Source organism: Martes martes, assembly GCF_963455335.1.
Source record: "Martes martes genome assembly, chromosome: 5".
NCBI classification, from domain to species: domain Eukaryota; kingdom Metazoa; phylum Chordata; class Mammalia; order Carnivora; family Mustelidae; genus Martes; species Martes martes.
Window position 1 is genome coordinate 76,006,371 of NC_137892.1, and position 23,213 is coordinate 76,029,583.

Below are 23,213 nucleotides of genomic sequence, written 5' to 3' on the forward strand. Positions count from 1 at the left end.
TACAGACTTTTTATGTGCTATGTGTGTTTTTTAACTTTAAAGTATACACAATACAAAATGGTTAAGACACACAAAGAAGCAGAAAAATGTGACCCATCATCAAAAGAGTCAACAGAAGCAGATCTACAGATGACTCAGATGTTAGAAATAACTGACAAGATCTTTATAAAATAACCATTCTAAGTGCAGAGATCCAATATGCCTGAGCCATAGGAAAAGCCTAATTGTGAGTGATTTAAAGAGTAGGTACGAAAATCTCACAGAGAAGTTAGGTGTATACCTTGGTACAGGATTAGGGAAGCTGTAGAGCAGTTCTTTGACTGGTATTATCTTTGTACTGCTTCACTGAAGCATCACTTCAACAACTTAACAATATAATTTTTATATTAAGACCAATTTCCCTTTTCCCAAAGTAACAAACCATTAAGAGTAATAAAAGAAAAAAAGCAAGAATGATTTTACAGTATCTAAAAACTAAAGAGGTAGTGTCCTCTCAGTAAGAAGTGTGTATCCTTTTTTGATGCAAACATGAAGAGAGACAGACAATTTAACCAACATTTATTTAAGGCAACCACCATTTTTTTTTTGTTGGCACTCCTACTGGAAATGTAGTTTTCTTTGGTACCAATTTACTGATAGAGAGAGGAAACAGTTGGTTGACAGTCTCACCAAATGCAGATTAGGGGCAACCGGGAGGATCTTCCTATGAATAGCTTTCACATACCTGAAAGCTCACCTAAACCACACCCAGTAATCATTTATCTGCTGATACGATGACACATGCCCCCGGACATTAAAGAAAAATCTCAGCACAACTAGAGAGCTTCATATTATTTTCACTAAAATGGCCTGAACTATTAACCCACAGTATCAAGTTAGTTTCAAAGCTGGTTTCCAACCTACTAAGGATTCACTCTAGAACTCTTTAATATAAAATTATAAACCTGATTTTCACAAAAAGTTACCAAAAGCACCTTAAGAGTGACAGAACAGCAAAAAAAGTATTTACTCAGTGACTCAGTCAATTTTAAACAAGTCTGATACCCCACAAATGTGATAGTTTGGAAGAAGAACAATGCAGGTATGCATAACTAAAGGTTGGAGGCAGGGGCTAGAAGGAGCAAGAAGCCTTGGAGAATTCAAGGTAAAAAAAGAAACACATTCTTATATTTGTAAATGACGAGTTAAATCCAACCATGAGGCACCTGGGAAAGCTCCTACTCCAGAGTTTACCTACCCACTTCAGTAGCACATGTTACCAGCCACCTCACCATCTCCCGTCTTCGCCAATTTAAGGTTGACAGTGTCATTCGCATAACCTGTAAAGACAAGATAACACCACAATGTTTCAGAAGATTAACTGACGTCAATGCAAAAGGAAACAATTCATCCCAAGGCATAAACTATGAGGAATATTCCCTACTACCAGAAGGATGAAGAGCCAGCCATATTTAGAGCAAAGTTCTGCATCTCAATTTGAATTCGTTCATGGCTCCCCAGTCTAGGAGACAGAAGGCCTGCATTCTACTTCAGGGGGGCTGAGTGACCAGATGCAGCATCCTGGGCAAGTTGCTCAATTAATCACTTTTGTCATCTGCAAAATTAGAGGGCCAGACTGCAGTATTAAGCACAGTCCATGCCCTCTCCTCCTCAACTTTGACAAATTCCATGGTTTTAGATTTTTGAGGCTTCTCAAGAACTTAATTCTGACTAGGAACCCCTCAGTTGGCAAAGAGGTATTTTAGAATAACCATTAACCAATAACCTTCAATCTCTGGTTGCCCTTTTTCCTGGTGATCATGAAGATAACTCAGGTGTTTGGAAAGAAATCATTTTTGGCATCATTTGTCATCTGATTTTTTCACTTTCTAATAAGATCCCCAAATAAAATTATCCGTCTCTTCCTGCTTCCCCCATTCAGAACATCTGGGACATAACATGCCTAAAGCCTCAGAAAGGTGTTGTGGGATTCCTTCTTGGGTCCTAGAGAGAATAAGGCAGGGACTAAGTTCTCAGTAATCTGCCATTTATTAAAAAAAAGCCTGCCAGAATTCCAAATAACCAGTAAGTTCGTTAATGGTTCTTTCTGTATCATACCTCTAAGAGGCAATAATAACAAATATAAGCCAACTAGCACCAATTTATTTTTAAAAAGAAACTTCTAAAGTGTCATTGTATAGCTTAAATGCAATCCCCTATACTCTCTGCTTGTACAGTACTGTATAGGGGAAGTATGTTTCCCTATATAATCTAATTCTCAAACTCTTATTAATCATCATAAGGAGAATCCATAACTAAAAAACATCTAATCAGGGCACTCTATTCCCCATACTTAAGGTAATTAGATAACAATTTCTTTCACCACTTTTAATGATGATTTTTTTAAAAAGCAAATGTTAAAAGAGAATTCCTTAGAGAAGTCAACATATAAACTTTTCAGTTCCTGGGTTTATACAGTAATTTTTTTAGAAACTATAAGGAAGCAAACATCTATCTGTATGACTAACTCAAAACGTCCTTGGTAAAACGTCTAAGCAGGTCTCGGGAAAGGTGAAACTGGACCCTGGCCCAATCACTCCTTTATCTAATATTCTTAGGGTTATAAAAAGGAGCTAGAAGTGCCCATCTATTATGAAAATGCAAACACCAACAAAAAAATCATACCTCCTCTATAACTTTAACCCCAACAACCAATTCTTTAGAGTACACGATAGTTTCACTTAAGTCTCTCATTAGCGATAATCTCCTCCATTCGCTAAAGGAGAAACAGTGATATTAAGGCTAGAATTCAGAAAATGACCCCTTTTTTTGAAGGACAAAAACAGGGCTTCTAAAAGTACAGCCGCTGCACCCGAGCAGCAGTCTGGTTTGACTGGGAGCGCCCCCAGAATCTAACAGCTCTGCGCACTGAGTCGTCACAGGGTTGTACTCAACTACCCAGCTGGAAACAAGCAGAGCTGGCGCCTTTATTTAGCCATCCCTGGGGCCTCCGCAATGACCACCAGCCGCGTACCTGCAGGCCCAGTTCCAGAGACACTTTCAAAAGAGTGATGTCTGGCAAGCTGTCCATGAGAGTTGCTATTTTAAATGCATCTTGGGCAAGCTTGAAGATGTGGGATGAGGAGTGAATGTTTTTCTGGATGGATTCTAATACTGTTTCCAGCCTCCGAACATCGCCTGCAACAAGGGAAAACCAAACCAAACCAAACATCAAAGAACCATAACACACACACACACACACACACACACACACACACACACACGGGAGGAAAAAAAGGAAACGAAACAAAACATAAAGCACAAGTTAATTTACCTGAAATGTTCACATGTGGCACAAATGTTACTACAACTAAGGGTCCCAGAGTTACTGAAATGCCTATGAATCGCGGTTTCACAAAAAAGATACACCAAGACACACCCTTCACAACTAAAAGCACGTATTAACCAGAACTAACATGAGACAGCAAAAAGCCCTCCTACCTAGTTCCTATTACAAATTTTTGTTGAATATTTCTTGGAGGAAAAAAAAAATGTAACCTAACATTTTAATCTGCTTCTGAACCTGAACCACCATTTCCATGGCATAGTAACTAACCCTAAACTCCGCCAGCACCTACACCAAGTTTAATGATGCAATTAAAAGAGGAAAGTGTCAGGCTCAAGTGAGTAGCACCTGTTCCTCCTCCTAAGCTAACATCTAACGAAGAGGATCCCCTACAACTGGACATTGGCACCGCTACTGACAATTTAATAGAAAACATGATCCTTCAAAAAAAGAAAAAAGGCAAACACAATAATCGCGAGGTCTCAGGACAATCCAGTACCTTTGGCTGCAGTCAGCATGGTGGATGCCAGCTCACACTGCTGGGATTCTATGTGGCTTAGGGTGAACCAACGAGGATATCGGTTGGGAACGACTGATGCAATATGGTGTGGGCGGGTGAGATCCCCCGTCGGAGCAGTAGATTCCAATACTAGTAACCTGTAATGAGAAGACAAGACAGTTGGTTCCTAGTTATTCCTTGTCCAACCCCTTGGCCACAAGACTTGGTCAGAAGGCAGATGAGTGGGTAGATGGTAGGAGAAACTGTTCAGGTCCTGGGTGCAGGAAGAGCTGGTACAGCTACACTCTGCTATCTGGATGCCAAAGACACCTTGTTAATTGCTCAGTACTCAAACCTAAGAGATTTCTTTTCTTTAGCATCATTCAAGAAATGCAATATTCAAGAAAATAAAGATATGAACATTGAGGAGATCTGAAACACAAAACTTGATGTGCATCTACTGTAAAATTTTTGAATCTTATCACACTCTTGAAAAAGTGAAAGTCAACAGAAACTCATAGGCAAGTGAACATTTAAGACTGAGATTACAACAGTCAGGGAACAGTGGATAGCTGAAATGGATAAGCTAGCTCATTAAAACACAAAATAAGGGAAGTTAAACAAAAATGACCTCCTTTCCATAGATTCACACTTCCTGCAGAGTTAGTTCCTTTTAACTTCAGGAATTTATAGTCCGAATACGTTGCATCAATCCTATCAAGAGATGATGAATGCCAATGATCCAAGTATTTGTCCTTTGACAGCCTTGCATAAATTCAGTGTGATCTCTGATTTCAATCAATCTATCTTTGGTTAAGAGTATGTCGGCAAATAAAGAACAATTACTGAAAACAGCACATGCTTAGTGATCTCTTCCAAACAGAAGTACTGAAGAGATTAGCAGAGTAGCTACAACTGCAGTGATTCCTTCACAATCACCAAAACACTAACATTAACTCAAGTATACCAGTGTTAGGGAATAAGAGCTAAGGACCAAGAGGAATTGACAGGTCAGGGTGTGATGCTGGCCTTGGGGTCCTGCCCAAGAGCAGTTACTGTTCTGGCAGGCCAAATGCCTTACTTTCTTTTCCTTTCATCTAGGGACAAAGAGATGTTAGCATTAAGGGGTAGCAAGGTAGGCAATTAATAAGAATTTTGGTGGAGTTACTTTAACTTTTCAAAAAACCCAGAATGTTCCTATGTTCACCAGCAAATCTTTCCAGAGTTGCTGTAAAGTAAACTAGTCAACAGCCCTGAAAAGATGAGAAAATGAGTGCTAAAAACATCCTTTTCCAGCTCCCCCACCCTTCTATCACTTCCAGAAAGACTAAGAAGCAAGTAGGCTACAGGTCTTTTGTTGCCTGTTTCCCTGGTGCCTTAAGATGCTCTAGTAGGTCCTACTACCTCCCTTCCACAGCAGTGCTTTAACAGAAGTAGTGGCAAGTAGAAGAAAAGAGGTAGAAAATAATCCCCCAGTGCCCCACTAGTAACCTCCATAAACAAACTGCCTTGGCAGCAACCAAGGACAAACATAAATGAGTTTCTGAGTGTTAGGAAAGCAAGCCTTTCCACCTGACAGATCCCTTCCCATAAGCCAGAATCACAGAGAAACCTTATCACATTTTACCCTTCAACTTCACGGCGGTCATAGCAATAGCATCTGGTGGCAACATAACATTAGCATTCTTCTCTTTGCAGCAGGAGCAAAATTCTTAAGATTTAAGAAGTATAGAGCTGAGCATCTGTCTTCGTCTGACAACTTCTATTTCAGCTTCCAAAAATGGGAATAGGGACTTATTTACAAAGCTGTGCTCTAAAATAAAAACCAAGGGGCATAAAGTAATTTAGTGGGTGTGTTTGGGGGGTGATTTTTACTTATGTTAGTTATTAATTTATTTGGAGTATTTTTAAAAACAGATGAGAATTTCACAAGGTTTCTCTGATAGGTTAATGAGATTTATTTCATGGTGCCAAGGGAAGAATGCCAAGTTAAAGGATGTCAGCTTCAATACACACTGACACACACATAGGTACACGTACACACACAAACACACACACACACACACACACACACACACACACACAGGCGCTGCATAAAAAAGAGGCCCCCTGAAAAATAAAAGCTATCTTCATAGACAAGAATTTCTTTTGAATCCCCTACATTGGTTACAGACAGAGAATCTTTGGTGAAAAGATTCTATAGATCCCATCTATAGGATGGGATCAAACTATTCTCCAACACCTCAAGTTCTTGAGTGTGTACACAGTTTGTCTTTGGTGACTATAACTGGGTCTAGTGTGCACTTTCACAAAGGAGTGTTTTAATTTAAAAAAATAAAACAAAATCTCAAGTTTTAAGAAAGGTGGATACGCCTTTCAGGTCCTTAAGGTTTAAAAGGCAACATATCTAAGACTGAAAAATACAATCCTAAATTCATTAAAAAATATTCACCTAGACAAATTCATGATAAAAATATTTGGTGAACAGACTTTAAAAAGGAAAGTGAAAACAGAAAGGTCAGTGGCAGAGAACAACATAATCTAATTATTACTAACGTAAAGGAAGGGCTGGAAGCAGTCAGAGTGAGGAAAGCAGGTCCTGGAAGATGCGTAACAGGGAAGCCTTCAACCCGAGCCACGGCCCCATCTTTCCTCATCCTCCAGTTGAGCCCAGTGGTACTATGGCCTTCCTGCGCTAATGATGGCATGTGGAATTAACGCAGGTGTGAGGGGCTCCCTCAGTTATTACATTCAGGCAAGTATACTTATTATTTACCACTGTCTCAAAAATCTAATTTTTTCAAAATAATCAACTATTCAGGAAGCTTTCAACCAGTACTCCCTTATGGTTAAACTTGGCCTAAAATTGTTCTCTAACTCCCAAACGCTAGCTTCCAGAGAAATAAGGAAAAAGCCACCGAGAGCACAAGTACGAAGCAGTCTAGGATACAATTCTTCCTTTACTGTAAAACAAAAGCCAAACCAACCAACAAACCACCATCACAACAATCCAAGAAGCATGGCTTCTTTAGCTTTTCTGCTGCCTACAAGAAATAAGAATGAACGAGAAGTCAGTGAACAGCCATTTTTCCCCGTGGGGAATCTGGATCGCCTCTGCCCGGCCGGGCTGTGAATACGTACCGCATCGCTCTCAGTGCAATTTTGTATGCCAATTCAGCATCATGAGGTAGGAGAGAGGTGAAGAGATACTTGGCAAATGTGTGCATTGGAACGCTCTCCCGATGGATTATTTCGCCTAAACCACTATATGGTCCGGCTGTGGGAAGAGAGCATACACATTTTACATTCCTAAAAAAGGAACTAATAAGACTTTTTGTAAAGTATATTTTCATAAAATTTTTATGTAAAGTTATAGCATATACAAACTAATCTAGTTAAGAATGTAATCAAAGTGACATAGTAGAAAGAAATACAATTCTTAGTAAAAAATTATTCTACAGGGTATATAGTATCCAATATCAAATTCACTTCAGGAACAGTCCCCCAACTACCTATACCATAGCTAAAATGAGACTCACAGAACTAGGGGGCAGAGCTTTTTCACATTATAACTGCTTCAGAGAAAGAAACCCTTCGAAGCATACAAAATCTCACGGAATTCAAGAAACACCCTTTCTCAATGTGGAACATCTGAGCATCCGGACTTTCAAATGCATAGATGACTCTGCAGATTAACTCTGGAAACTGCCCCTGGACCCAATCAGTCTTATGGGCACAGACAAGCCGGGTTTCCAGAAAAGAGTACTCTGCCTCAGGGGAGGAATCTGAATCACAAATCCCAATACAAAGTCCCAAAACACTGTTGCTTCTAATGAGCAGAAATAGATAATAAGTCTCAGAAAGTGATTAATAATAAAAGAATAGTCAGTAACCCATTTGATACTCACCATAGGCATAAGAAAAAAAAAAGTTAAAGTAACTGGAAATCTACCACTTTGGGGGCTCCAAAAGACCAATTTCAAAAGCAAAATTACATTTAAGCTGTCAAAATTCATTTCTTAGTAAGTTATGACAGGCATGGTGGCAGAGCTAACTTCCCCTGTGTGCTCTCTGAATGCTGTCCCTAAGAAAGGTGATACTGAATTTTAAAATACATTTTGAAAGGAAACCACAGTGGTTAGTTCAACTACTTTCCACTTAAGTACTTTGAGGTTTAGTTACTGTAAAGTGTTTAATAAATTAGTTTCCATGTCACCTTTGGGTAACATCTGTTTCATGATTTCTAGAATTATGAACCATGACACTACTGCTCAAAGGACATAATACATTTGTTTTCCATGAGACAAATCAGTCTGGCAAAGAGTTTAGAATGCAAGAAATGGCAGTTCAGAAGAAATGGTGAGAGGAGTTACTGAATGGGGCACTGGGTAGGAGCATGACACATTCTAGATCATTTTAACAGAGATTATATTAACATTTCATTATTTTATTGTTTAGTATTCTTAACTGCTCATTAAGTATTTTGAAAATTATATTTTCATAAAATCTTATTTTTTACCTAGGCAAACTAAAATCCATCCTAGATTTCTAATTTTACTAAATCTATTACCCTTCTTCTAGTCGTTTAAGACATTCAAAAACGTTTTAGTGACCCAAAAGTCTTCAAAAGTTGATACAGCATTATAGCTCTGCCTTTAGCCAAATTTTTAAATTATTAGTATTATGGACTGAATGTTTCTATTCCCCACCCCAATTCATATGCTGAATACCCAACTCCTAAAGTGACTGTACTTGGAGATAGGGCCTTTACACAGAGGTAATGAACAGGTTACTTGAGTTCACAGGGTGTGGCCCTGATCCAACAGGATTAGTGTCCTTACAAGAACAGACATCAGAGAGCTCTCTTGCTCTCTCTCCCCCTTTGCCTTGGGAGAGCACAAAGAAGACAGACATTTATAAAACAGGAAGAGAGGGCTCACCAGAAATTTAACTGATATGCACTTTGACCCTGGACTTCCCAGCCTCCAGAACTATGAGAAATTTCCATTGTTTAAGCCACCCACTGCTGCAGTATTTTGTGACGGCAGCTTGGGCAGACTAAAACACTAACTCTTATTTTACTGAAGGCCTCATTGCAAGGCCTCTTATTTTACTGAAGGCCTCAAAGCAAATTTGCAGATTACCCACTTCATTTCTCCTCCATTTCCTTTCAGTGTTTCCCTTAAATTATCAAGTTACCTTTTCATGCTACGCAAAACAAACAAACCAACCAACCAACCAACCCAGGATGCATTATCAACACTTATTGTTATGATACCTTCCAACCAGAAACATATTCAGTCAGGTATCACAGAATTATTTATAGATTAATAATGACTGTAATCCCTGAACTCCCAGAAATGCTTTACCAATATACTAATTGATCCAATATGCCAGTATTTTACTGTGGTCAAGAGTGATTAACACACAGCAGCAATACAGGGTTACTGCTTTTTCTTTTTCAGAAAACATTAGCATCTTGTATTTCAGAATAGTTAAGTGTCTGCTCCCTGTTTTGCCCCTGAAATTTCCAGAGTGTAAAAACACGAAGAACTTGGTGCCCAGTGCAGTCAATTCAGTCAGGGAGTGCTTATTTTCAGGAGTTTATTGAAATGGTCCCTCAGATTCCCCTTGGACTGCTTCCTGCCCTGCACCACCCACTTTCTACAACCCTAGCAGGATTCAGGAAAGGAAAGGAAAAGAGGCTATGATGAGTCAAAGAGCACTCCATATCAGGCACAGTTCTTTAAAAAAATGTCTAACAGGGAGAGATGCACTAATCAAAAACTAAGAAAAAGTTTTAAAATATTCACGAATAATGAACATGGAGACATTCAAAAAGGCAAATGATAAACAGGTATCAGACACCATCAACTCTAAAAAGCACACATACTCTTCCTGTCCTTCAGTATAACAGAAATCAAAAGTTGGTTACTAAGAGCCAGTGAGAGCATTAAGAATTTGTGGCTAATGATAGTGCTTATATCAAAAGGAATTATATAGGAGGAAACTAAAACAGTAACGAAAGAATGAAGATCACTTGAAATTTGCCAAGAAAGGCTTTATCTTTAGAAGAAAAAAAAAGTTAAGGTGAGGGCTTCAAAAAATGAGTATCAGAAATTTTACCAAAATTAAACATGTTATTAAGAACATTTTCCCTTTAATTTTTAAATTTTGTTTTAAGAACGTCTTCCCTTTAAAATGTACTTCTAAAACATACAAATGTGTAATACATTTGATGAAAATGTTTTCTTTCAAAGAGATCTTTAGCTCTGGACAAATAAAAGAGGTTGTGAAACGTTACTTTCTCTAAATCTCTTCCCCATATTCCAACAGTTTGGAATGTAAGATGAAGACACCACACTTTATTAATCTATCAATCACAGAGAATCCCACAATACTAACACCCACATACTGAAGAGACAGAAGCAATTTTACCAATTAGGCATCACCTAAATTTGTGTTAAAGATTAGGCTATTATACTCATTACACTTACTCTTTTCCAGAAAAAACAAAAACAGAGACAAAACAAAACACTTTTTAAAAATAACGCTAACCAAAATTTCTTAGGCCATTCAGCTCTTGACCTTATAAAAGGAAGAAAATTAGACTTTGCCTTGGAGAGTCCATGAAACTTTGAACTTGGTGAATCTATGCCTAATGAATTCTCTGAAATTAATTAGTACAGTGGAAATTCATTCCTGCAGCCTCTAGTCCTTTGCTAGCATGTGCAATGACATATTCAAAACCCAGATGTCATTTAACAGCCCTAATAATACTTCAGAGGAATGCCAACAAATTTCCATTTCATTCAATTGATCAAGCAAATAGGTACATGGCTACCAGCAACAACTCACTAAATATCAAACTTGCATTTATCTGAGTAACAGTGCAGACTAAATGACAACAGTCCTTTTCAAAGTTTGTAGCATTAAATGGGGCTCATTTCTAATAGGCTGTCTTACATGACCACTTAAATCAAATGACACACATCTGGACATCTATACCTTTTGACTAAGTGGTATTATTTTTTGGATAGTAAACATTCCTATGACACTCAGAGAGCATACCATCAGAATAACTACCATACTGAATCCATTCAGGCAGTAGTTCCAACATAAGAAAGCTTCACGCCTTAATAAAATTGGCAGAACAAGTGGAAAACTTCTTTATCACACTACCTTCTAATAGGAAGACTGCTTGCTTGCGAAAAATTTTCACCAGTGTGTCATCCAATTCAATTTCCTGAAGCTTGGAAATGAGCTGCTCCTCATTCCGGCAAACCTTCTCTTGTGTGTACAACCCATCAGGCATGATACGTTGCTGTCCCAGCCCGACCAGGGCTACTTCCACAGCTAATGTTAAATAGGATTCCCCTTCCTCTAAGAATTTGTGTGCAGGGAGATGTTGGTATTCCAGAGACTTGCACTGTCCCATATTCTCTGTAAAATGTCACAAATGAAATCAGAGTTCAGATACAATACTTTTGCAGGTACTGACAGGTACGAATATTTATTTTACCCAGTACTGAAACATGAATTATTTGAGAACTAGATAACAGTTTTCTAGGATCCTTTAAAACATGACGATGAATGACCAGATATGTATGTTTTGGGGGAATAGACTATTACAAATATTTTTCTCCCAGTGAAAATGAATCACCAAAACCCCCCCACAAATCTAAGAAGAAATTGTAAGAATACTTAAGAGTGAAAAAAGACTTTAAAACAAGAGCAAAATTACATAATGACTACAATAGTTATCAACTCTTTAAAGCACGGCATTAAAAAAAAGTTTCCAAACTGTTACCACAATGCTGAAATTTAATGAGAAAAGTAGAGAACACAACAATGTAACCCAGTTTCAAGGTCCTTTCTGTTACCAAAGAGACATCAGTTACCAAAAGAGGAAGGACTCTTTGGGCATTCTCTTATCTCTGTTGAAGTATTTCTCTTAGAAATGTTAACAAACTTCAACCAGCAAACTCCCAAGGAAAGGGATCAGAGTCATATACCTTTCACAGTCCTGACAGAGTTTGGGGCACCAATAACCCATGAAGGCAAACACCACAGAAGAAATTATGGAGGCACAATATAATTAACCCTCTGAGTTCACCTGCATGAAAGCAGCTGAGGGACAACCCTTCCTGCCTCCCACACCTCTGTCCACAGCCCATGCGCAGTCATTTTAGGGATGATGCTTAAGTCTCAAGAGGCAGAGAGAAATTTCAAAACAATGCTTTTTGGAATGTGTGATGTCAAACACTTTTAATGACATTAGATAGTTCTCTTAAAGTAGACTACAATCCATTTAAGTTACAAGTAACTTCTAATGCAAACAAATTTCTAGTTCTAAATGCTTTGATACACATCTTTATTTTAAATCATGATGCTGGAAAACAGTGATAAATGCAGATAATTCTTAGATGCAGAATCACTGGCTAGAAGAAAATACATATCTTTAAGATTATTTATTTGAGAGAGAGTGAGTGAGTTAGAGAGAAAGCATGAGCAGGGGGAAGGGTAGAGAGAAAAGCAGGCCCCAACTGAGCAGGGAGCTGGATGCAGGGTTCCATGCCAGGACCTTGGGATCATGATCTGAGCTGAAGGCAGACGCGTAATCAACTGGGCTACCCAGGTGCTCATTATCTTTAAGGTTCTTAACACACGCTGCCAACTGTCAATTCCAAGACTTTCCCCGTTTGTAAAAGCCTTCCACAAAAGTACGCTTTCCTTGCTCTCTTGCTAACTGTAAGTACTATTAACCCTATGGATTCATTAAACAAACTGTGACCAAAACAATGACCAATGACACTCAGGCTAAGGGAGAAAAGCACATGAGGGAGAGAATGCCACTAGTGTTACCTGTAAAATCGGAGAACCCAGAGAAGTTTTCATCATCAATTCGGCAGGCTTCCATGAGGCTGCTGAAAAGAGTGCCCACAGGGTCCAGGGGGTGTCCGACCCAGCCTTCAAGATTGGTTATCGAGGTGATGCTTTTATGGGGTAGCTCTGTGTAAGAAAAGGGAATTAAGAGATGGAAACAAGTAGAGGAAGAGAGGCTTTACCACTTAAAAGTGGCATCCTGACAAATCAGTACTGAATTGGCAATTCCTCTTTAACTAAAAAGAACAAAGATAACACATAATCCCCAACATGTTACCTACTTTGTGTTCACAGAGGTTATCTGTAAATTGGTATAAATGGTGCTAACTTCCTAGGACGGTCCCCAAACACCAATTCATGTGTCCAAGGTACTGGGTGAACATTACTACTTATACTATTAAATGATGTTGCGTGAGTACAAATGAGTTCCAAATTTTCACCTGAGAAGCGAGGAACAACTCTCCTTACTTCCCCAAGAGTGGCATTAGAGAAGATTTTGAAGTCCCCCTGGAATGACCACTGGCTAATTATATTAAAAAGATACCCTCGGGGCGCCTGGGTGGCTCAGTGGGTTAAAAAGATACCCTCAGAGTCCATGTTCAGTGGGTCATCTACACTGGAGACTAGAGGGGAGTGGTAACCTGGGTCTAACCTGGACCCCTCTATGGATATCATTAAACTACTCTCCTTGCATCTAGGAAGGCCTCATTATCACGGCTCTGTATGCCATGTAAGAGAGGCCCTTTGCCACAAAGGAAAACTATAGCAGAAAGTAACGTATAATTTAGATGAAACGTATCCTTTTCATTTTCTTCACAGAATGGTAGCACTTTCAAGTTCTTAAGTTAAATTACAGAGTTCTGAGAAAAAAAGCTGTAAATATTTGAAGATATGTTCCTTGTAAAGAATGCAGTATTTTACATCCAAATGTTTACTAAAGTAATAAATAACAGTAGCTCCTTCTTAAAGGAAAATATAATGAAATCTATATACAATATAAAATATCCAAGACAAAAACTGGCTTTTTACAAATCGCTAAAGAACCATTCCATGAATCCAATATTCCTTTAGAAGTCTTCTGGTTTTGGACTATCAACTATCAGTACATAAAAATGAAGAATTGCCTGGCACAAAGTATTAAAATTTAAAGGTTGGGTCCTATATTCCTTGAAAGGGTCTTTCCCTTTGGTTTCTGCCACTGGCTTTCATATACAAAACCAGTATGAAAAAAAAAATGAGTATTACTCTCAGAACAACAAAATATGTATGTTTAATGGAGGGCGGGGGGAGGAAATGTGTATGTGTATGTGTAAAGGCATGTGATGTAAGGAAGTGTTGTACTTACACAAATAAATCTATTTTCAAGTGATGGAAAAGAGAGAAAATTTTATAAAGTATTTCCTCTATTTTCCTTCCACACAAAAATTAGTGAAAACAACACGGAAATAAGGGAAATGAATTTCTAAAAAGGAGAACAATTTTTTTTCAGAATCAAGAAACTAAGTGAACTAAGACAGAGAAAGACAAATACCATATGATCTCTCCTACATGTGGAATATGAAAAAAAATATCCAAGCTCCTAGACACAGAGAACAGACTGGTAGTTGCCAGAGGCAGGGGTGGATATGAGTGAAAGGGGAAAAGGTACAAACTTGCACTTATACGATGAGCAAATCATGGCGATGTAATAAGGTATAGCATGACAACCATAGTTAATAATACTGCGTTACATATATGAAAGTTGCTAAGAGTAAATCTCAAAAGTTCTCGTCACAAGAAAAAAATGTGTAACTCTATATGGTGACAGATATTAACTAGACTTACTGTGGTGATCATTTTGATATCGAATCATTATATTGTATAACTAAACTTATATGATTTTATGTCAATTATATCTCAACAACAATAAAACCTGACATATAATGCCAAATAATACTGAATATGTATAAGGTATGTATTTACTAATCTCGACCACATAGCAAATAAATGTCATGGCAATCTGGAATTATAACAGCCTATGAAAAACCTATTCTTTAAATATGGACCCAAAAAAAGAGAGAGAAAGATACAGGTATAGAGATGCAATCATAGTCATAACTTAAGAATAGTCTGAATTAAGTTTTCACTGCTCACAGGATAAAAAGGAGAAATGGGTCTAAGAGTGGTTTCAAAGATAATTAAAAGAGTCTAACTTAACATATATTCTAACTTACCTACATAAACTAACATTTTTACACTTTCCATTTCTTAGATATTGCAACATTTTTATTAAATTTATTTTAAAAACACTTCTAACACAAGCTTATAATATGATATTTTAATCTAGTAACCATCATAACCTAGCTTTAATTTTACAGTATAAAAAGTACCTCACTCTCTTAGCCTGAATATTACTATCCTTCATACTATACAGAAGTAGATAGCTTCTGGCTATAGACTGTTTGGTGTTTGGGAGGAGGAGGCTGTTTCAGAAAAAATTTCCAAAAGTCCAAGCAATATATTTTGCAAACACATCTGGTAATCAGTTATGTTACAAAGAACATGAAGAACTGGACAAAACAGTGATCACTAGGGATATTACATTCCAATTCCATTTAAGCTCCCCTTCTTTGGTGTAAATTTTTAACTCTAAAAAATTTTCCTTCATCATATAAATGATAATGTTAGTTCACATTTATAATAAGTCTGGAATAGATGGTATTAAAGGTTGTAACAAAAGCTCACTTTAACCTTCAGCTTATTTCAACAACTTTTTATAAATTTTAGCTGTATCCTTGGTGTGTGCATAATAATCACAGTAGGATTAAAAACCAAAACATGACTCAAAAAATCCCCCAGCAACTAAAGTATCTCTCCAAATAAGAAATAAAACTCCTGATTGAAAAAACAAACCTAATCAAAGAAACATAAAAAGATTTATACCTATAGAAGGAACAAGAAGTGCATTGATTAATCAGAAAAAGCATATAGACAATTTTTTCTGGTCGGGACCTTATGCACGTTAATGTAACTCTCTGCAATTGCTATTGCTCAGCAATACTTATTTAAAATTTAAAAGATTAATAGTAAATTAAAATAAAGTGAACTTAAAATGTGTTGTCAGTTGGCAGCTCATCAAACTATTATTTACAGGATTTTAAAAATCCAGGAGTTTTGATCACTTAAAGACCATATCCTGAAGTGCAAATTGTTACAGGTAAAAAGTTTGAGTGCTTACACACTGTGCCAGGCTCTTTTAAGAGCATTATAGGAATTACCTAGTTTAATTTTCTCAACAACTCTTAAGAGACAGGTCTTCTACTAAGCCCTAGTCCACAGATGAGGAATCTAAATCACAGGAGCTCAAGTCATTGCCCAAGGTCTCCCAGCTGAGTCCTACAGCTAGGATTCAAACATAGACAGTCTGCCCCCAGACTCCTCACTGTTAGAATTAAAATGCACTTTCACTGAAGAAGATATCTGGCCAACCAGCATTTTCAGTAATTCAGACACACTAAATAATTACTTGGGGAAAAAAAAGATTTTTTAAAAAATCATATAATTTTTAAAATTAATCAGTTTTTTTAATTAACTAACCCAAGAAATGTTTTTAAAAATCTTATTTCTTACAACATTCAACGAGGAAAAATGTGCCTAAAATTTCTCACAAACCAGCTATTAAATATTCCCAATGAGTGGCAGGAAATGTCATCTTCATTGCTCTAATTTCAGAAGCATTCTCACTCAAGAGAGGACAAAATCTAGTCATCACCAAGAATCCCATTCCAATGAAAACAAATTCCTTCCCATTCACCTTTTTTTTGAGTTCGGAACATTTCCAACTGCTTCTGTTGCTGTCGTCTTAACGTGTTAACAATAGCTATTGCTAATCTCAGTGCTTCTCTGGGGTACCCATGAGAACGTAATGCATCCACTCTTGCACAAGCTGTAGGAACATGTTCTAAAACAAAAAGTTAAGGAGAGAAAGTTGCCATCGTCAGATATATCTATAAAAACAGCACTTAAACAGTAAGATGTTTCCCCCCAAAATACTATTCAAAAGACACAAGAAACCATTTCTGAACTTGGATTTGAATGAAACACTCAGCTCCTACTGCCAAGCATTCATCCATCTCCCACTGAATCCTTTGACTCTCCACCTCCCACTCCAATAATGCTATAGAAATGAAACAAAGAAGTAAGTCATGGAAATGTCTTTCCGGTTTGGCCACTTACCATGCCAGAGGGGCCACCCGCGGGAGTCAAAGAGGGAGTTTTCAGTGTCGTCATGGTAACAGTAGTTGGTGTATAGGTCACTGCTGATAATGTGCTGCAAGTGGCTATCCTGCCAGTGGAGATCGCACGCCTCGATGGCTCGGGTGAACACTGTCCGATGTGGCCTGTTCGACGAATCTGTTTTTTCCACAATTCAGAAAGCCATGTCAGCTACTATTCACGTGTGAATCCATCAGTCATACCATTCTGTGGCCAGATGTTCATGAACACACCCACACACACTGTCCTGCACCCCCTAAGCAGAAGGATGAAGGGGGAATACTCTCACGTCCTAAGTACTAGGAGGCAAGTCAGCCCAAAGAGCCACCATCCACTCACTTGTTTTTATCAAACACACACACTCTGCAGCCATCAAAGCTAAGGTTAAAGGCATCCTGCAAAAAGAAGTGTCAAGTCTAGTTTCCATGCCAAATACACTCGGAGGAGGCACTCGGCACAAAAATCACATGAAAACTCACTGCTCCCCACTTCTGAGGTGCTGTGGTGGGCTGCCCTGATGGGATCAACAGCTCTCACAAACACTATGCAAGAGATGTGACACCAGCCATGGAACCTTTCAGGAAGATGCAATCAGCCTTTAAAGATATGCAGAAGGGTTGTGCTTTTGGTTGTATTTTTTAACTATATTGTGCGGTTTTGCACAATTAAAACTATTATGCTTCTCGGGATATAATGATTAAATGCCACTTTATATCCCAAAGGGCATAAATGCATATATTTAACATTTCACAAAGCCACACAACATAGCTACAAAACAAACCAGCGCACTTACCTTGCCCCTACAGGCTGCCTCCTGACTCCTGTGCAGGTTCCATGACTGGTGTGAGTCCCCAGCATAGTGTATGCCGGGGCATCACAAAAGAGCAGAAGCATACACTCCGAAGAGGATTCAAGTTTCAGGACCTGACGGAGAAAAGAAATGTTTGGGGAATAAAGAATATTCTCATCCCAACTCCTGGGAATACTCAGTCCCTCTGGATAACATGGTTCAAATTCTGTAATTGCAATCCCACCCCATAGGTCCCCGCTCCAGACTTACCTTCAACTGTGGCACAAACCTTAGCGAGTCTCAACTGAAAATCAGGGTAACAAACTATGCTTATGTATGTGTATTTTACTTAGCTCAAGTATCAGCCCTCACTGTACTGAGACTTAACTCGGTGAGAAGCAAACTGCAGTTTTGGCTAAGCAAAGACAAAGAAGGAATCTTGAATACTGAAACACAGCCAAATTGAGAACTCTGAGAACTCATCTAGCGCAACTCCCCTACTCTGTTGATGGAGCCAAAAACCAAGAGAAGTGACGGGACTGGCAAGGTCACATGGCCAGGCCATGGCAGTCAAGATCAAAACCCAAATATCCACACTCTGAATTCAGGAATTTCAGCTGTTGTGCAAGGCTTCTGAGAGGTCTTTAACAGAGAGACACATTACGTCAGCTTGGTTTCAGGTCAACTTAGATATCTGTATTTGAATGTGAGACATATCAAAATGTATGACGACATAATTTGAGAGGCATAATACTGATGGTATCTGATACAGCCCTGCCCAGTGCACAGATGGTCACCTTGCAAACAGGAAGAAGGGGCCCCATATTTAAGGGCCTCTGAACCTATCAGGGCTTTTTGCTGAGCAAGATAGAGATAGTCCTATCCAACAAATAATTGGTCCCATGACCTCTGTTATTTGGTTAAATATTCCTAAGTCCAAATTTTATACATTTTAAGTGGCTCTGTCATTTCACTTTTTTTATTTAGCTCTAATCATAGAAACAGAATTTAAAACTAGGAGACTTAAAAAAGCAACTTAGTATTCTGCATGTATTAAAAAATTAAGAGTTCTACTTCTCATTTGGCTTACTGTAGTATCAATAATAAAATTAAGTTGTAGAGCATGACTCCATTTAAAAAAAAACAACCTCAACTTTTCACATATTTGCATGTGACTGTATGAGCAAAGAGAAAAGTACAGGAACACACCCCACTTTTAATACCGGTTAGCTATAAAAGACCAATAAAAACCATTCTAACAAAAAAGGCTAAATATTCTGGCTCCTCTACACGGAAAACAAAAAAAGAAAAAAAAGGCTAAATACTAATGAAATAATAATTAAATGAAACTGCAAAATATAAAGTCTTTAATAACATGGGAAATAAAATAAAGATTGTGTACATAGATAATGACTACAAAAATAAAATTTGATCAGTATCAAAATTATGGCCAATTTTTACCTTACATGTCTAGTTTTTTTTTTTTAATTTTTGCAACAAGATGGAAAAAAGACATGGATTACCTTAACAAAATTTTCAAAATGACAAATACACAAATTTATAAACAAATTTTAAATATAAAGTACATATAACATTACTACATGCTGATTAAAGAAAATCTGGGATTTTCAGAAAAGTAAAAAGGGGAAAACTATTCGCTCTATTATCAAAAAATTAAAATAAAAAAACTGGCTATCATCTGGTACATTAAAAAAAACCCTACTCTTTCAAAGAGCATGGATTTTAATGTTATTAATTTTAACAAATAATCTTAGCTAAGACAAGGCCCAACTCCCCCTTCACATTCACTCCAGCACGGCAGCATATCCAACTCTGCCCATAGCCTGGGTCCTGCACATGCTCCACCCGGCTGCAGTGGCGTGGCTGCTGGGCTCCGTCAGCTACCGCAGACTCTCCCCTGCGCTCCAACAGAGGCGCTACAGGCTGAACATCAGCATCCCTCTGTACAGACGTCTCTTCTGACAGCCCCCCCAAGAGGATGCGGATATTCTGCTAAAAACAGGAACCCTGTGCCATTAGGCCCAACAGCGAGAAACAACTGCCCTAATTAGAAACGAGATTCTGACTTCATGTGCCTGGACCAAACCACACATGAAATGAACTGTTTCATCTGCAGGCTGGACCAGTTCTTTTTTTTTTTTTTTTTTTAAAGATTTTATTTATTTATTTGTCAGAGAGAGAGAGGGAGAGAGAGTGAGCGAGCATAGGCAGAGGCAGAGGGAGAAGCAGGCTCCCTGCCAAGCAAGGAGCCCGATGTGGGACTCGATCCCAGGACGCTGGGATCATGACCTGAGCTGAAGGCAGCTGCTTAACCAACTGAGCTACCCAGGCGTCCCTGGACCAGTTCTTAAAGGCTCTCTAAAGTCCACGGAATATTTCTGTTTCATCAAAGACAAAGTGACCAAATGTAAAGTAAAATAGTAAACTATAAAATGTTAGGCTAGCAGTGCCAAAAAGTAGATGGGGAGTGAAAGAGAGAAACCTCAAAATATAATTAAGTAAAAGGAGATTAAAGTGATTATCTATGTAAATATAGGCATGCCCTTCCCTAGCGATGGAAGAAAATAAATGCTGAATTGTTAAATTTGAAAATTCTAAGCTTGTGGGGGAAAAAAAATGGAGTATACTTATATTCTTTGAAGTTATTAAACAAAATAATCATGGGCAATAAAGGTATGATAGATTTCAAATACTAAATTCCCAAGGCAAATATCTCTAGACAAAGCAAAGCCAGATCTTTCCTGAGTCCTAAAACTTCTTTTTGATTGGACAAGTCCCTGTGGAGTCATACATCTCATTTTCTTTGTAGAGACTGAAAACACTATTTTAACATTCATACTCAACACAATGTCTAGCTCTTTCTAGTGGAACCAACTCCATATAGGGTCGGCACATACAGAACGACAATCTCGATTCTGGATCCTTCCAGGGTCATTTAACTACTACCCTACATCGATCATAACTTTAACGTCTGTCAAATCCTCCTGACCCCAAAAAAGGCAGCAGGAGCACAAAATCACACAAAAATAGTGACATGAATTAGTGACGGAAATTTTTATTTGTAAAACTTAACTTAAGGACTTGGTTCTGGAAGAAAGAAGAAAATAGTACAATAGCTGGAAAGGAAAATGAGGCCAAGGAAGGATTTGGGTTTTTTTTGAAGATGAGAGGAACATCATTGATCTAAATGGATGGATCCAACAGAAAAGGAGAAGCTGAAAAAACAGCATAGAAATAGAGACACAGGCCCTTAAGAGGACATATGGAAATGTCTGAAAACATCTAATTGTCCCAAAGATTGGAGGGCACTATTAGCTTACAGCAGGTAGGAACAAGTATGCTAGACAATCCTTTGCAATAAAGAATTTTCCTACTTCAAATGCCAACAGCATCCCATGACCCTCCAGCTCAGTCATAAATGTTTATTTGCTATATATTAAAACTAACAATTTTTAACTGACAAAATTACACAACAACCCCAGTATGAATTGGGTTGCACCAACAGAGATAAAAACACAGTTTCTCAAGCCTCTCAATATTTTATTTTACAAGGTAATATATTATCACCCTATTCCATGATTTTTAAAATTATTTCCCAAACTAAATAATTACTAGGGAATTTTAACACATACTAATACATAAAAGTATAATATCCATCTATATTCTGATAATATGAAAAAACACAAAGGAATCAGGTAAAAATGAAAAATGCATACATCCATATTCAAAACATGAAGTCCTTAAATTATTTTAAGGTCTAGCAGGCAAAATAATTTTCCCACATATATTTTAAGTTACTATTAGAAGCATATATACACACTCAGGTGGACACAAAGTGAACAGAATATTACTGTAGACTCACCTTGGTTGGCATTTGCACCCTGAGGCAAAGCATTGGTTAAGTTGGGTAATTCACTGCCATGATTTCCATCTTCCCATGGACAGACATCAACACTGTTCCACTTTTTCAGCTGTTTTAACCAACTGGCCTTTTGCTCCAACTTGCAGTGGGGGTTTAAAACTATACACATCCACAGAGCACCTAATTTAAAAGGAGAAAGGGAAGCGAATTTCAAAAATTATAAAAATTTCCAATTCTAATTACCAATGTCACATTTTAAATGCTTTCAAAATGGACTCAAGTCTGCTGTTTTTATAACTTAATTCTCTCCTTAATCCAAGCCATAAATCTCATACAGAGTTTAATGAAAGAACAACAGAGCCCAAATTTGAACCAAATATCCAAACACTGTTACACATAAAGATGAAAGATGATTTCAAACGCTAACTGTAATCACCTTCCTACTTGTGTGACATTTTGGTAAAAATACCAATAAAGAATAAAACCCTACAGTCCAGTTTGCCACTTTAATTTACAAACAAACAGGTTTTATATATGAATTCTGGAACAAACCACGCTAAATGGTTCTTTGATGAAAAAATTAAATCTCCCTTTTTACAATAAAATCATAAAGATATATAATGGGCACAAATAGTTTCCTAGTTTTATAAGCTGTCTAAACTTTATGATATTTTAAAATTAGTATGCATATCTATATATTAATATGCATATTTATATATCAAAAGATCTTTAAAATTCACTTAGACATACCTCCCTAAATGATTTAACCAGAAACTGAACTTATTTTAAGTGAAATCACTAGATTTATGTCTTTATGTGAATGAAATTAAATATTCATCAAAATTTCACTTGTATTTCAAAGGAAAAGCTATAATGAATTTAGAAGGGATAACTCATAATTTGAATTAAGTACTGATAAAATTTATTATTCTTTTCTACATTCTTCAGAGATAGCTAATAAAATAATTATTTCACAAGTTCTAAAACTTTAAGTTTTACTTTACTAATTTCAACACAAGACAGATTCTATTATTTCAAACCCATTCTCAACACTTTTTCTTTGAACACGTACGTGTATCTGTTTTAATCAACTATGTTAGCTGAGTGAATAACAAAGGTAGAAATGAGCAGTTTGTTTTGTCCAAAAGAGATGCTTTACATTCTTCCACATTTAAAATTGGCAAGTCTTCCAAGTGAACATCAATAGATAAATGGATAAAGATGTGGTGTGCACACATACACACTATGGAATATTATTCAGCCATTAAAAATGAAACCTCCATTTCTAACAATGATGGAACTAGACAGTACAAATGCTAAGTAACATAAGTCAATCAGAGAAAGACAAAAACCATATGATTTCACTCATATGTGGAATTTAAGAAACAAAACAAATGAACAAAGGAAAGAAGGAGAGGAAGAGACAAACCAAGAAAGAGACTTTTACCTACAAAGAACAAACTAATGGTTCCCAGAGGGGAAGTGGGTAGGGGGATGGGTAAAATAGGTGATACGGATTAAAGAGTACACTTACAATGATGAGCAGAGTAATGTATAGAATTGTTGAATCACTATA

General features: G+C 37.4%; 1 protein-coding gene across 1 annotated transcript in view; it reads right to left on the reverse strand.

Annotated features, from left to right (window-relative positions):
* ZSWIM6 (zinc finger SWIM-type containing 6) overlaps window positions 1–23,213 on the reverse strand; it is a gene marked incomplete at its 5' end in the record, with an annotated part of 123,945 nt that overhangs the window by 2,009 nt on the left and 98,723 nt on the right. Inside the window, 9 exons of the mRNA XM_080804337.1 lie at window positions 1,238–1,319; window positions 3,014–3,177; window positions 3,825–3,982; window positions 6,966–7,101; window positions 11,007–11,267; window positions 12,690–12,836; window positions 16,504–16,650; window positions 16,926–17,102; window positions 21,638–21,817. Coding sequence (XP_080660463.1) covers window positions 1,238–1,319; window positions 3,014–3,177; window positions 3,825–3,982; window positions 6,966–7,101; window positions 11,007–11,267; window positions 12,690–12,836; window positions 16,504–16,650; window positions 16,926–17,102; window positions 21,638–21,817 — 1,452 coding nt within the window. The remainder of the gene's footprint in view (window positions 1–1,237; window positions 1,320–3,013; window positions 3,178–3,824; window positions 3,983–6,965; window positions 7,102–11,006; window positions 11,268–12,689; window positions 12,837–16,503; window positions 16,651–16,925; window positions 17,103–21,637; window positions 21,818–23,213) is intronic.